This window comes from Schistocerca cancellata, unplaced genomic scaffold, assembly GCF_023864275.1.
Source record: "Schistocerca cancellata isolate TAMUIC-IGC-003103 unplaced genomic scaffold, iqSchCanc2.1 HiC_scaffold_1150, whole genome shotgun sequence".
NCBI classification, from domain to species: domain Eukaryota; kingdom Metazoa; phylum Arthropoda; class Insecta; order Orthoptera; family Acrididae; genus Schistocerca; species Schistocerca cancellata.
Window position 1 is genome coordinate 613,127 of NW_026047149.1, and position 12,003 is coordinate 625,129.

At 58.5% G+C, this 12,003-nt stretch overlaps 1 protein-coding gene across 1 annotated transcript; it reads right to left on the minus strand.

Moving 5' to 3' along the window:
* Positions 1-4,517: 4,517 nt before the first annotated feature.
* LOC126160041 (uncharacterized) lies at positions 4,518-5,330 on the minus strand. Its single transcript, XM_049916847.1, has one exon. It carries the CDS (start codon positions 5,328-5,330, stop codon positions 4,518-4,520), a length of 813 nt encoding a protein of 270 aa, XP_049772804.1.
* Positions 5,331-12,003: the final 6,673 nt, after the last annotated feature.

The following is a 12,003-nucleotide window of genomic DNA, read 5'->3' on the forward strand; positions in this document are numbered from 1 at the left end:
AAGGCAGCACTCCTTGCGAAGGCAGCACTCCTTGCGAAGGCAGCACTCCTTGCAAAGGCAGCACTCATTGGAAGGCAGCACTCGTTGCAAAGGCAGTACTCCCTGCGAAGGCAGTAGTACTTGCGAAGGCATTACCCCTTTCGAAGGCAGCACTCCCTGCGAAGGGAGCCCTCCTTGCGAAGGCAGCCCTCCGTGCAAAGGCAGCACTTCTAGCGAAGGCAGCACTCCTTGGAAGGCAGCACTCATTGCGAAGGCAGCACTCCTTGCGAAGGCAGTACTACTTGCGAAGGCAACACTCCTTGCGAAGGCAGCACTCCTTGCGAAGGCAGCACTCCTTGTGAATGCAGCACTCCTTGCGAAGGCAACACTCCTTGCAAAGGCAGCACTCCCTGCGAAGGCAGCACTCCTTGCGAAGGCGCCACCCCATGCGAAGGCAGCACTCCCTGCGAAGGCAGCACTTCTTGCGAAGGCAGCACTCTGTGCGTAGGCTGCACTCCGTGCAAAGGCAACAATCTGTGCAAAGGCAGCACTCCTAGCGAAGGCAGCACTCCCTGCGAAGGCAGCACTTCTTGCGAAGGCAGAACTCTGTGCGTAGGCTGCACTCCGTACGAAGGCAGCACTCCTAGCGAAGGCAGCACTCCGTCCTAAGGCAGCACTCATTGGGAAGGCAGCACTCCTTGCGAAGGCAGCACTACTTGCGAAGGCTGCACTCCTTGCGAAGGCAGCACTCCTAGCGAAGGCAGCCCACATTGCGAAGGCAGCACTCCTTGCGAAGGCAGCACTCTTTGCGAAGGGAGCACTCCTTGCGAAGGCAGCACTCCTTGCGAAGGCAGTACTCTTTGCGAAGGCAATACTGCTTGCGAAGGCAGCACTCCCTCGGAAGGCAGCCCTAATTTGCGAAGGCAGCCCTCCTTGTGAAGGCAGCACTCCTAGCGAAGGAAGCACTCCTTGCGATGGCAGCGCTCCTTGCAAAGACAGCACTCCTTGTGAATGCAGCACTCCTTGCGAAGGCAGCACTCTTTGCGGATGCAGCACTCCCTGCGATGGCAGCACTCCCTGCGAAGGCACCACTCCTTGCGAAGGCAGCACTCGCTGCAAAGGCAGCACTCCCTGCGAAGTCAGCCCTCCTTGCGAAAGCAGCACTCCCAGCGATGGCAGCACTCCTTGCGAAGCCAGCTCTCCTTAGAAGGGCAGCACTCCTTGCGAAGACACCTTCCCTTGCGAAGGCAGCACTCCCTGCAATGGCAGCCCTCATTGCGAAGGCAGCACTCCTTGCGAAGGCAGCACTCCTTGCGAAGGCAGCACTCCTTCGGAGGCAGTACTCATTGGGAGGCAGCACTTGTTGCAAAGGCAGTACTCCCTGAGAAGGCAGCACTACTTGCGAATGCATTACCCCTTTCGAAGGCAGCACTCCCTGCGAAGGCAGCCCTCCTCTGGAAGGCAGCACTCCTTGCGATGACAACACTCCTAGCGAAGGCAGCACTCCTTGCGAAAGCAGCACTCCTTTCGAAGACAATACTCCTTGCAAAGGCTGCACTCCTTTTGAAGACACCCTGCGAATGCAGATCTCAGTGCAAAGGCAGCACTCCATGGGTAGGCAGCACTAAGTGCGAAGGCTGCACTCCGTACGAAGGCAGCACTCCTTGCAAAGGCAGCACTGCCTGCATAGGCAGCAGTCCCTGCGAATTCAGCCCTCCTTGCGAAGCAGCACTCCTAGTGATGGCAGCACTCCTTGCGAAGGCATATCTCCTTACGAAGGCAGCACTCCTTGCAGAGGCAGCACTCTTTGCGAAGGCAGCACCCCTTGCGAAGCCAGCACTCGCTGCAAAGGCAGCCCTCATTGCGAAGGCAGCACTCCTTGCGAAGGCAGCACCCCTTTGCGAAGGCAGCACTCCTTGCGAAGGCAGCACTCATTGGAAGGCAGCACTCGTTGCAAAGGCAGTACTCCCTGAGAAGGCAGCACTACTTGCGAAGGCAGCACTCCTTGCGAAGGCAGCCCTCTTTGTGAACGCAGCACTCCTTGCGAAGGCAACACCCCTTGCAAAGGCAGCACTCCCTGCAAAGGCAGCACTCCTTTCGAAGGCACCACCTCATGCTAAGGCAGCACTCCCTGCGAAGGCAGCACTTATTGCGAAGGCAGCACACTGTGCGTAGGCTGCACTCCGTGTGAAGGCAGCTATCTGTGCGAAGGCTGCACTCCGTGCGAAGTTAGCACTCCTTGCGAAGGCAGCACTCCCTGCGAAGGCAGCACTCCTTGCGATGTCAGCACTCCTTGCGAAGGCAGCACTCCCTGCGTAGGCAGCACTCCCTGCGAAGGCAGCCCTCCTTGCGAAGGCAGCACTCTGTCAAAGGAAGCACTCTGTGTGAAGGCAGCACTATGTGCGAAGGCTGCACTCCGTGCGAAAGCAGACCTCCTTGCGAAGGCAGCACTCCTTGCAAAGGCAGCTCTCGTTGTGAAGGCAGCTCTCCTTGCGAAGGCAGCTCTCCCTGCGTAGGCAGCACTCCCTGCGAAGGCAGCACTCCTAGCAAAGGCAGCACTCCTAGCGAAGGCAGCACTCCTTGCGAAGGCAGCAATCCTTGCAAAGGCAGCACTCCTTGCGAAGGCAACAGTCCATGCAAAGGCAGCACTCCTTGCGGAGGCAGCACTCTGTGCAAAGGCAGTACTCCCTGCAAAGGCAGCACTCTGTGCAAAGGCAGCACTCCTTGCGAAGGCAGCACTCCTTGCGAAGGCAGCACTCCTTGCGAAGGCAGCACTCCTTGCAAAGGCAGCACTCCTTGCAAAGGCAGCACTTCTTGCAAAGGCAGCACTCCTGGCAAGGGAAAACCCCTTACGAAGACAGCACTCCCTACAAAGGCAGCCCCTGTTGCGAAGGCAGCACTCCTTGCGAAGGCAGCACTCCTTGCGAAGGCAGCACTCCTTGCAAAGGCAGCACTCATTGGAAGGCAGCACTCGTTGCAAAGGCAGTACTCCCTCTTTGCGAAGGCAGCCCCTCCTTGCGAAGGCAGCACTCCCAGCGAAGGCAGCACTCCTTGCGATGCCAGCGCTCCTTGGAAAGGCAGCACTCCTTGCGAAGGCAGCACACATTGCGAAGGCAGCTCTCCTTGCAGATGCAGCACTCCCTGCGAAGGCAGCACTCCTTGCGAAGACACCATTCCTTGCGAAGGCAGTACTCCCTGCAAAGGCAGCACTCTCTGCGAAGGCAGCCCTCCTTGCGAAAGCAGCACTCCTTGGGAAGGCAGCACTCATTGGAAGGCAGCACTCGTTGCAAAGGCAGTACTGCCTGAGAAGGCAGCACTACTTGCGAAGGCATTACCCCTTGCGAAGGCAGCACTCCCTGCGAAGGCAGCCCTCCTCTCGAAGGCAGCCCTCCTTGCGAAGACATCACTCCTAGCGAAGGCAGTACTCCCTGCGAAGGCAGCCCTCCTTGCGAAGGCAGCCCTCTTTGCGAGGGCAACACTCCTAGCGATGTCAGCACTCCTTGCGAAGGCAGCCCTCCTTGCGAAGGCAGTACTCCTTGCAAAGGCAGCACTCCTTGCGAAGGCATCACCCCTTGCGGAGGCACCACTCATTCTGAACGCAGCACTCCTTGCGAAGGCAACACTGCTATCGAAGGCAGCACTCCTTGCGAAGGCAGCACTCCTTGCGAAGGCAGTACTCCTCGCAAAGGCAGCACACCTTGCGAAGGTAGCACTCCTTGAGAAGGCTGCACTGTGTACGAATGCAACACTCCTAGCGAAGGCAGCACTCTGTCCCAACGCAGCACTCCTTGGGAAGGCAGCACGCCTTGCGAATGCAGCACTCCTTGCGAAGGCAGCACTCCCTGCGTAGGCAGCACTCCTTGCGAAGGCAGCACTCCTTACGAAGGCAGCACTCCTTGCAAAGGCAGCACTCCTTGTGAAGGGAGCACTCCTATAGAAGGCAGCCCTCATTGCGAAGGCAGCACTTCTTGTGAAGGCAGCACTCTTTGCGAAGGGAGCACTACTTGCGAAGGCAGCACTCCTTGGAAGGCAGCACTCCTTCAAAGGCAGTACTCCCTGCGAATGCAGAACTACTTGCGAAGGCATTTCCCCTTGCGAAGGCAGCACTCCCTGCGAAGGCAGCCCTCTTTGCGAAGGCAGCCCTCCTTGCGAAGGCAGCACTCCTAGTGAAGGCAACAGTCCTTGCGATGGCAGCGCTCCTTGCAAAGGCAGCACTCCTTGCAAAGGCAGCACTCTTTGCGAAGGCAACACTCCTTGCGGATGCAGCACTCCCTGCGAAGGCAGCACTCCTTGCGAAGGCACCACTCCTTGCAAAGGCAGCACTTCCTGCAAAGGCAGCACTCCCTGCGAAATCAGCCCTCTTGCGAAAGCAGCACTCCTAGCGATGGCAGCACTCCTTGCGAAGCCAGCTCTCCTTAGAAGGGCAGCATTCCTAGCGAAGGCAGCACTCCTTGCGAAAGCAGCACTCCTTGCAAAGGCAGCACTGCTTGCGAAGGCACCAGCCCTTGCGAAGGCAGCACTCCCTGCAAAGGCAGCCCTCATTGTGAAGGGAGCACTCCTTGCGAAGGCAGCACTCCTTGCGAAGGCAGCACTCCTTGCGAAGGCAGCACTCCTTGTGATGGCAGCACTCTTTGGGAGGCAGCACTCGTTGCAAAGGCAGTACTCCCTGAGAAGGCAGCACTACTTGAAAATGCGTTACCCCTTGCGAAGGCAGCACTCCCTGCGAAGGCAGCCCTCCTCTCGAAGGCAGCCCTCCTTGCGAAGACAACACTCCTAGCGAAGGCAGCACTCCTTGCGAAGGCAGCACTCCTTTCGAAGGCAGTACTCCTTGCGAAGCCAGCACTCCTTTTGAAGGCAGCACTCCTACCGAAGGCACCACACCCTGCGAATGCAGATCTCTGTGCAAAGGCAGCACTCCGTGGGAAGGCAGCACTACGTGCGAAGGCTGCACTCCTTGCGAAGGCAGCACTCCTTGCGAAGGCAGCACTCCTTGTGAAGGCAGCATTCCTTGTGAAGGCAGCTCTCCTTGCGAAGGCAGCACTCCCTGCGTAGGCAGCTCTCCCTGCGAAGGCAGCACTCCTAGCGAAGGCAGCACTCCTAGCAAAGGCAGCACTCCTAGCGAAGGCAGCACTCCTTGCGAAGGCAGCAATCCTTGCAAAGGCAGCACTCCTTGCGAAGGCATTTCTCCTTTTGAAGGCAGCACTCCTTGCAAAGGCAGCAGTCCTGGCGAAGGCAAAACCCCTTATGAAGACAGCACACCCTACAAAGGCAGCCCTCGTTGCGAAGGCAGCACTCCTTGCGAAGGCAGCACTCCTTGCGAAGGCAGCACTCCTTGCAAAGGCAGCACTCATTGGAAGGCAGCACTCGTTGCAAAGGCAGTACTCCCTCTTTGCGAAGCATCCCTCCTTGCGAAGGCAGCACTCCTAGCGAAGGCAGCACTCCTTGCGATGGCAGCGCTCCTTGCAAAGGCAGCACTCCTTGCGAAGGCAGCACACCTTGCGAAGGCAGCACTCCTTGCGGATGCAGCACTCCCTGCGAAGGCAGCACTCCTTGCGAAAGCAGCACTCCTTGCGAAGGCAGCCCTCATTGGAAGGCAGCACTCGTTGCAAAGGCAGTACTCCCTGAGAAGGCAGCACTACTTGCGAAGGCATTACCCCTTGCGAAGGCAGCACTCCCTGCGAAGGCAGCCCTCCTCTCGAAGGCAGCCCTCCTTGCGAAGGCAGCACTCCTTGCGAAGGCAGCACTCCTTGCGAAGGCAGTACTCCTTGCAAAGGCAGCACTCCTTGCGAAGGGAGCACCCCTTGCGGAGGCACCACTCCTTCTGAACGAGGCGCTCCTTGCGAAGGCAACACTGCTAGCGAAGGCAGCACTCCTTGCGAAGGCAGCACTCCTTGCGAAGGCAGTACTCCTTGCAAAGGCAGCACACCTTGCGAAGGCAGCACTCCTTGCGAAGGCTGCACTGTGTACGAAGGCAACACCCCTAGCGAAGGCAGCACTCTGTCCCAAGGCAGCAGTTTATGGGAAGGCAGCACCCCTTGCGAAGGCAGCACTCCTTGCGAAGGCAGCACTCCTTGCGAAGGCAGCACTCCTTGCGAAGGCAGCACTCCTTGCGAAGACAGCACTCCTTGCGAAGGCAGCACTCCTAGCGAAGGCAGCCCTCATTGCGAAGGCAGCACTCCTTGCGAAGGCAGCACTCTTTGCGAAGGGAGCACTACTTGCGAAGGCAGCACTCCTTGGAAGGCAGCACTCCTTGCAAAGGCAGTACTCCCTGCGAAAGCAGAACTACTTGCGAAGGCATTACCCCTTGCGAAGGCAGCACTCCCTGCGAAGGCAGCCCTCTTTGCGAAGGCAGCCCTCCTTGCGAAGGCAGCACTCCTAGCTTAGGCAACAGTCCTTGCGATGGCTGCGCTCCTTGCAAAGGCAGCACTCCTTGCGAAGGCAGCACTGCTTGCGAAGGCACCACCCCTTGCGAAGGCAGCACTCCCTGCAAAGGCAGCCCTCATTGCGAAGGCAGCACTCCTAGCGAAGGCAGCACTCCTTGCGAAGGCAGCACTCCTTGCTAAGGCAGCACTCCCAGCGTAGGCAGCACTCCCTGCGAAGGCAGCACTCCTAGCGAAGGCAGCACTCCTACCGAAGGCAGCACTCCTTGCGAAGGCAGCAATCCTTGCAAAGGCAGCACTCCTTGCGAAGGCAACAGTCCATGCAAAGGCAGCAGTCCTTACGGAGGCAGCACTCTGAGCAAAGGCAGCACTCCCTGCAAAGGCAGCACTCTGTGGAAAGGCAGCACTCCTTTCGAAGGCAGCACTCTTTGCGAAGGCAGCCCTCCTTGCGAAGGCAGCACTCTGTCAAAGGAAGCACTCCGTGTGAAGGCAGCACTATGTGCGAAGGCTGCACTCTGTGCGAAGGCAGCACTCCTTGCGAAGGCAGCAGTCCTTGCGAAGGCAGCACTCCTTGCGAAGGCAGCACTCCTTGCAAAGGCAGCACTCCCTGCGTAGGCAGCACTCCCTGCGTAGGCAGCACTCCCTGCGAAGGCAGCCCTCCTTGCGAAGGCAGCACTCTGTCAAAGGAAGCACTCTGTGTGAATGCAGCACTATGTGCGAAGGGTGCACACCGTGCGGAAGCAGCACTCCTTGCGAAGGCAGAACTCCTTGCGAAGGCAGTACGCCTTGCGAAGGCAGCAGTCCTTGTGATGGCAGCTTTCCTTACGAAGGCAGCACTCCCTGCGTAGGCAGCTCTCCCTGCGAAGGCAGCACTCCTAGCAAAGGCAGCACTCCTAGCGATGGCAGCACTCCTTGCGTAGGCAGCAATCCTTGCAAACGCAGCAATCCTTGCAAAGGCAGCAATCCTTGCAAAGGCAGCACTCCTTGCGAAGGCAACAGTACATACAAAGGCAGCACTCCTTGCGGAGGCAGCACTCTGTGCAAAGGCAGCACTCCCTGCAAAGGCAGCACTCTGTGCAAAGGCAGCACTCCTTGCGAAGGCAGCACTCCTTGCGAAGGCAGCACTCCTTGCGAAGGCTCAACTCCTGGCGAAGGCAGCACTCTGAGCAAAAGCAGCACTCCATTTGAAGGCTGCACTCCGTGCGAAGGGAGCACTCCTTGCAAAGGCAGCACTGATTGGAAGGCAGCACTCGCTGCTAAGGCAGTACTCCCTGTGAAGGCAGCAGTACTTGCGAAGGCATTAACCCTTGCGAAGGCAGCACTCCATGTGAAGGGAGCCCTCCTTGCGAAGGCAGCCCTCCGTGCAAAGGCAGTACTTCTAGCGAAGGCAGCACTCCTTGTGAAGGCAGCAATCCTTGCAAAGGCAGCACTCCTTGCGAAGTCAACAGTCCATGCAAAGGCAGCAATCCTTGCGGAGGCATCACTCTGTGCAAAGGCAGTACTCCCTGCAAAGGCAGCACTCTGTGCAAAGGAAGCACTCCTTGCGAAGGCAGCAGTCCTTGCGAAGGCAGCACTCCTTGCGAAGGCAGCACTCCTTGCAAGGGCAGCACTCCTTGCAAAGGCAGCACTTCTTGCAAAGGCAGCACTCCTGGCAAGGGAAAACCCCTTACGAAGACAGCACTCCCTACAAAGGCAGCCCCCGTTGCGAAGGCAGCACTCCTTGCGAAGGCGGCACTCCTTGCGAAGGCAGCACTCCTTGCAAAGGCAGCACTCATTGGAAGGCAGCACTCGTTGCAAAGGCAGTACTCCCTCTTTGCGAAGGCAGCCCCTCCTTGCGAAGGCAGCACTCCCAGCGAAGGCAGCACTCCTTGCGATGGCAGCGCTCCTTGGAAAGGCAGCACTCCTTGCGAAGGCAGCACACATTGCAATGGCAGCACTCCTTGTGGATGCAGCACTCCCTGCGAAGGCAGCACTCCTTGCGAAGACACCATTCCTTGCGAAGGCAGTACTCCCTGCAAAGGCAGCACTCTCTGCGAAGGCAGCCCTCCTTGCGAAAGCAGCACTCCTTGGGAAGGCAGCACTCATTGGAAGGCAGCACTCGTTGCAAAGGCAGTACTGCCTGAGAAGGCAGCACTACTTGCGAAGGCATTACCCCTTGCGAAGGCAGCACTCCCTGCGAAGGCAGCCCTCCTCTTGAAGGCAGCCCTCCTTGCAAAGACATCACTCCTAGCGAAGGCAGTACTCCCTGCGAAGGCAGCCCTCCTTGCGAAGGCAGCCCTCTTTGCGAGGGAAACACTCCTAGCGAAGGCAGCACTCCTTGCGAAGGCAGCCCTCCTTGCGAAGGCAGTACTCCTTGCAAAGGCAGCACTCCTTGCGAAGGCATCACCCCTTGCGGAGGCACCACTCATTCTGAACGCAGCACTCCTTGCGAAGGCAACACTGCTAGCGAAGGCAGCACACCTTGCGAAGGTAGCACTCCTTGCGAAGGCTGCACTGTGTACGAATGCAACACTCCTAGCGAAGGCAGCACTCTGTCCCAATGCAGCACTCCTTGGGAAGGCAGCACTCCTTGCGAAATCAGCACTCCTTGCGAAGGCAGCACTCCCTGCGAAGGCAGCACTCCTTGCGAAGGCAGCACTCCTTGCGAAGACAGCACTACTTGCGAAGGCAGCACTCCTTGCGAAGGCAGCACTCCTTGCGAAGGCAGCACTCCTAGCGAAGGCAGCCCTCATTGCGAAGGCAGCACTCCTTGCGAAGGCAGCACTCTTTGCGAAGGGAGCACTACTTGCGAAGGCAGCACTCCTTGGAAGGCAGCACTCCTTGCAAAGGCAGTACTCCCTGCGAATGCAGAACTACTTGCGAAGGCATTACCCCTTGCGAAGGCAGCACTCCCTGCGAAGGCAGCCCTCTTTGCGAAGGCAGCCCTCCTTGCGAAGGCAGCATTCCTAGCGAAGGCAACAGTCCTTGCGATGGCAGCGCTCCTTGCAAAGGCAGCACTCCTTGCGAAGGCAGCACTCCTTGCGATGGCAGCACTCCTTGCGGATGCAGCACTCCCTTTGAAGGCAGCACTCCTACCGAAGGCAGCACACCTTACGAAGGCACCACACCCTGCGAATGCAGATCTCTGTGCAAAGGCAGCACTCCGTGGGAAGGCAGCACTACGTGCGAAGGCTGCACTCCTTGCGAAGGCAGCACTCCTTGCGAAGGCAGCACTCCTTGTGAGGGCAGCATTCCTTGTGAAGGCAGCTCTCCTTGCGAAGGCAGCACTCCCTGCGTAGGCAGCTCTCCCTGCGAAGGCAGCACTCCTAGCGAAGGCAGCACTCCTAGCAAAGGCAGCACTCCTAGCGAAGGCAGCACTCCTTGCGAAGGCAGCAATCCTTGCAAAGGCAGCACTCTTTGCGGAGGCAGCACTTTGTGCAAAGGCAGCACTCCCTGCAAAGGCAGCACTCTGTGCAAAGGCAGCACTCCTTGCGAAGGCAGCACTCCTTGGGAAGGGATTTCTCCTTGCGAAGGCAGCACTCCTTGCAAAGGCAGCAGTCCTGGCGAAGGCAAAACCCCTTATGAAGACAGCACTCCCTACAAAGGCAGCCCTCGTTGCGAAGGCAGCACTCCTTGTGAAGGCAGCACTCCTTGCAAAGGCAGCACTCCTTGCAAAGGCAGCACTCATTGGAAGGCAGCACTCGTTGCAAAGGCAGTACTCCCTCTTTGCGAAGCAGCCCTCCTTGCGATGGCAGCACTCCTAGCGAAGGCAGCACTCCTTGCGATGGCAGCGCTCCTTGCAAAGGCAGCACTCCTTGCGAAGGCAGCACACCTTGCGAAGGCAGCACTCCTTGCGGATGCAGCACTCCCTGCGAAGGCAGCACTCTTTGCGAAGGGAGCACTACTTGCGAAGGCAGCACTCCTTGGAAGGCAGCACTCCTTGCAAAGGCAGTACTCCCTGCAAAAGCAGAACTACTTGCGAAGGCATTAACCCTTGCGAAGGCAGCACTCCCTGCGAAGGCAGCCCTCTTTGCGAAGGCAGCCCTCCTTGCGAAGGCAGCACTCCTAGCGAAGGCAACAGTCCTTGCGATGGCTTCGCTCCTTGCAAAGGCAGCACTCCTTGCGAAGGCAGCACTGCTTGCGAAGGCACCACTCCTTGCGAAGGCAGCACTCCCTGCAAAGGCAGCGCTCCCTGCGAAGGCAGCCCTCATTGCGAAGGCAGCACTCCCTGCGAAGGCAGCTCTCCTTGCGAAGGCAGCACTCCTTGCGAAGGCAGCACTCCTTGCGAAGGCAGCACTCCCAGCGTAGGCAGCACTCCCTGCGAAGGCAGCACTCCTAGCGAAGGCAGCACTCCTAGCGAAGGCAGCACTCCTTGCGAAGGCAGCAATCCTTGCAAAGGCAGCAGTCCTTACGGAGGCAGCACTCGGTGCAAAGGCAGCACTCCCTGCAAAGGCAGCACTCTGTGCAAAGGCAGCACTCCTTTCGAAGGCAGCACTCTTTGCGAAGGCAGCCCTCCTTGCGAAGGCAGCACTCTGTCAAAGGAAGTACTCCGTGTGAAGGCAGCACTATGTGCGAAGGCTGCACTCTGTGCGAAGGCAGCACTCCTTGCGAAGGCAGCAGTCCTTGCGAAGGCAGCAGTCCTTGCGAAGGCAGCACTCCTTGCGAAGGCAGCACTCCTTGCGAAGGCAGCACTCCCTGCGTAGCAGCACTCCCTGCGTAGGCAGCACTCCCTGCGAAGGCAGCCCTCCTTTCGAAGGCAGCACTCTGTCAAAGGAAGCACTCTGAGTGAAGGCAGCACTATGTGCGAAGGGTGCACACCGTGCGAAAGCAGCACTCCTTGAAAAGGCAGAACTCCTTGCGAAGGCAGCACTCCTTGCGAAGGCAGCACTCCTTGTGAAGGCAGCTTTCCTTGCGAAGGCAGCACTCCCTGCGTAGGCAGCTCTCCCTGCGAAGGCAGCACTCCTAGCAAAGGCAGCACTCCTAGCGATGGCAGCACTCCTTGCGAAGGCAGCAATCCTTGCAAAGGCAGCAATCCTTGCAAAGGCAGCAATCCTTGCAAAGGCAGCACTCCTCTTGCGGAGGCAGCACTCTGTGCAAAGGCAGCACTCCCTGCAAAGGCAGCACTCTGTGCAAAGGCAGCACTCCTTGCGAAGGCAGCACTCCTTGTGAAGGCAGCTTTCCTTGCGAAGGCAGCACTCCCTGCGTAGGCAGCTCTCCCTGCGAAGGCAGCACTCCTAGCAAAGGCAGCACTCCTTGCGAAGGCAGCACTCCTTGCGAAGGCTCCACTCCTTGCGAAGGCAGCACTCTGAGCAAAAGCAGCACTCCATTTGAAGGCTGCACTCTGTGCGAAGGGAGCACTCCTTGCAAAGGCAGCACTGATTGGAAGGCAGCACTCGTTGCTAAGGCAGTACTCCCTGTGAAGGCAGCAGTACTTGCGAAGGCATTACCCCTTGCGAAGGCAGCACTCCATGTGAAGGGAGCCCTCCTTGCAAAGGCAGCCCTCCGTGCGAAGGCAGCACTTCTAGCGAAGGCAGCACTCCTTGGAAGGCAGCACTCCTTGCGAAGGCAGCACTCCTTGCAAAGGCAGTACTACTTGCGAAGGCAACACTCCTTGCGAAGGCAGCACTCCTTGCGAAGGCAGCACTCCTTGTGAACGCAGCACTCC

Excerpts from the sequence above, each read along its gene's own strand:
- LOC126160041 (XM_049916847.1), bottom strand. The coding sequence starts at position 5,330 with ATGAGTGCTGCCTTTGCAAGGAGTGCTGCCTTCGCAAGGAGTGCTGCC.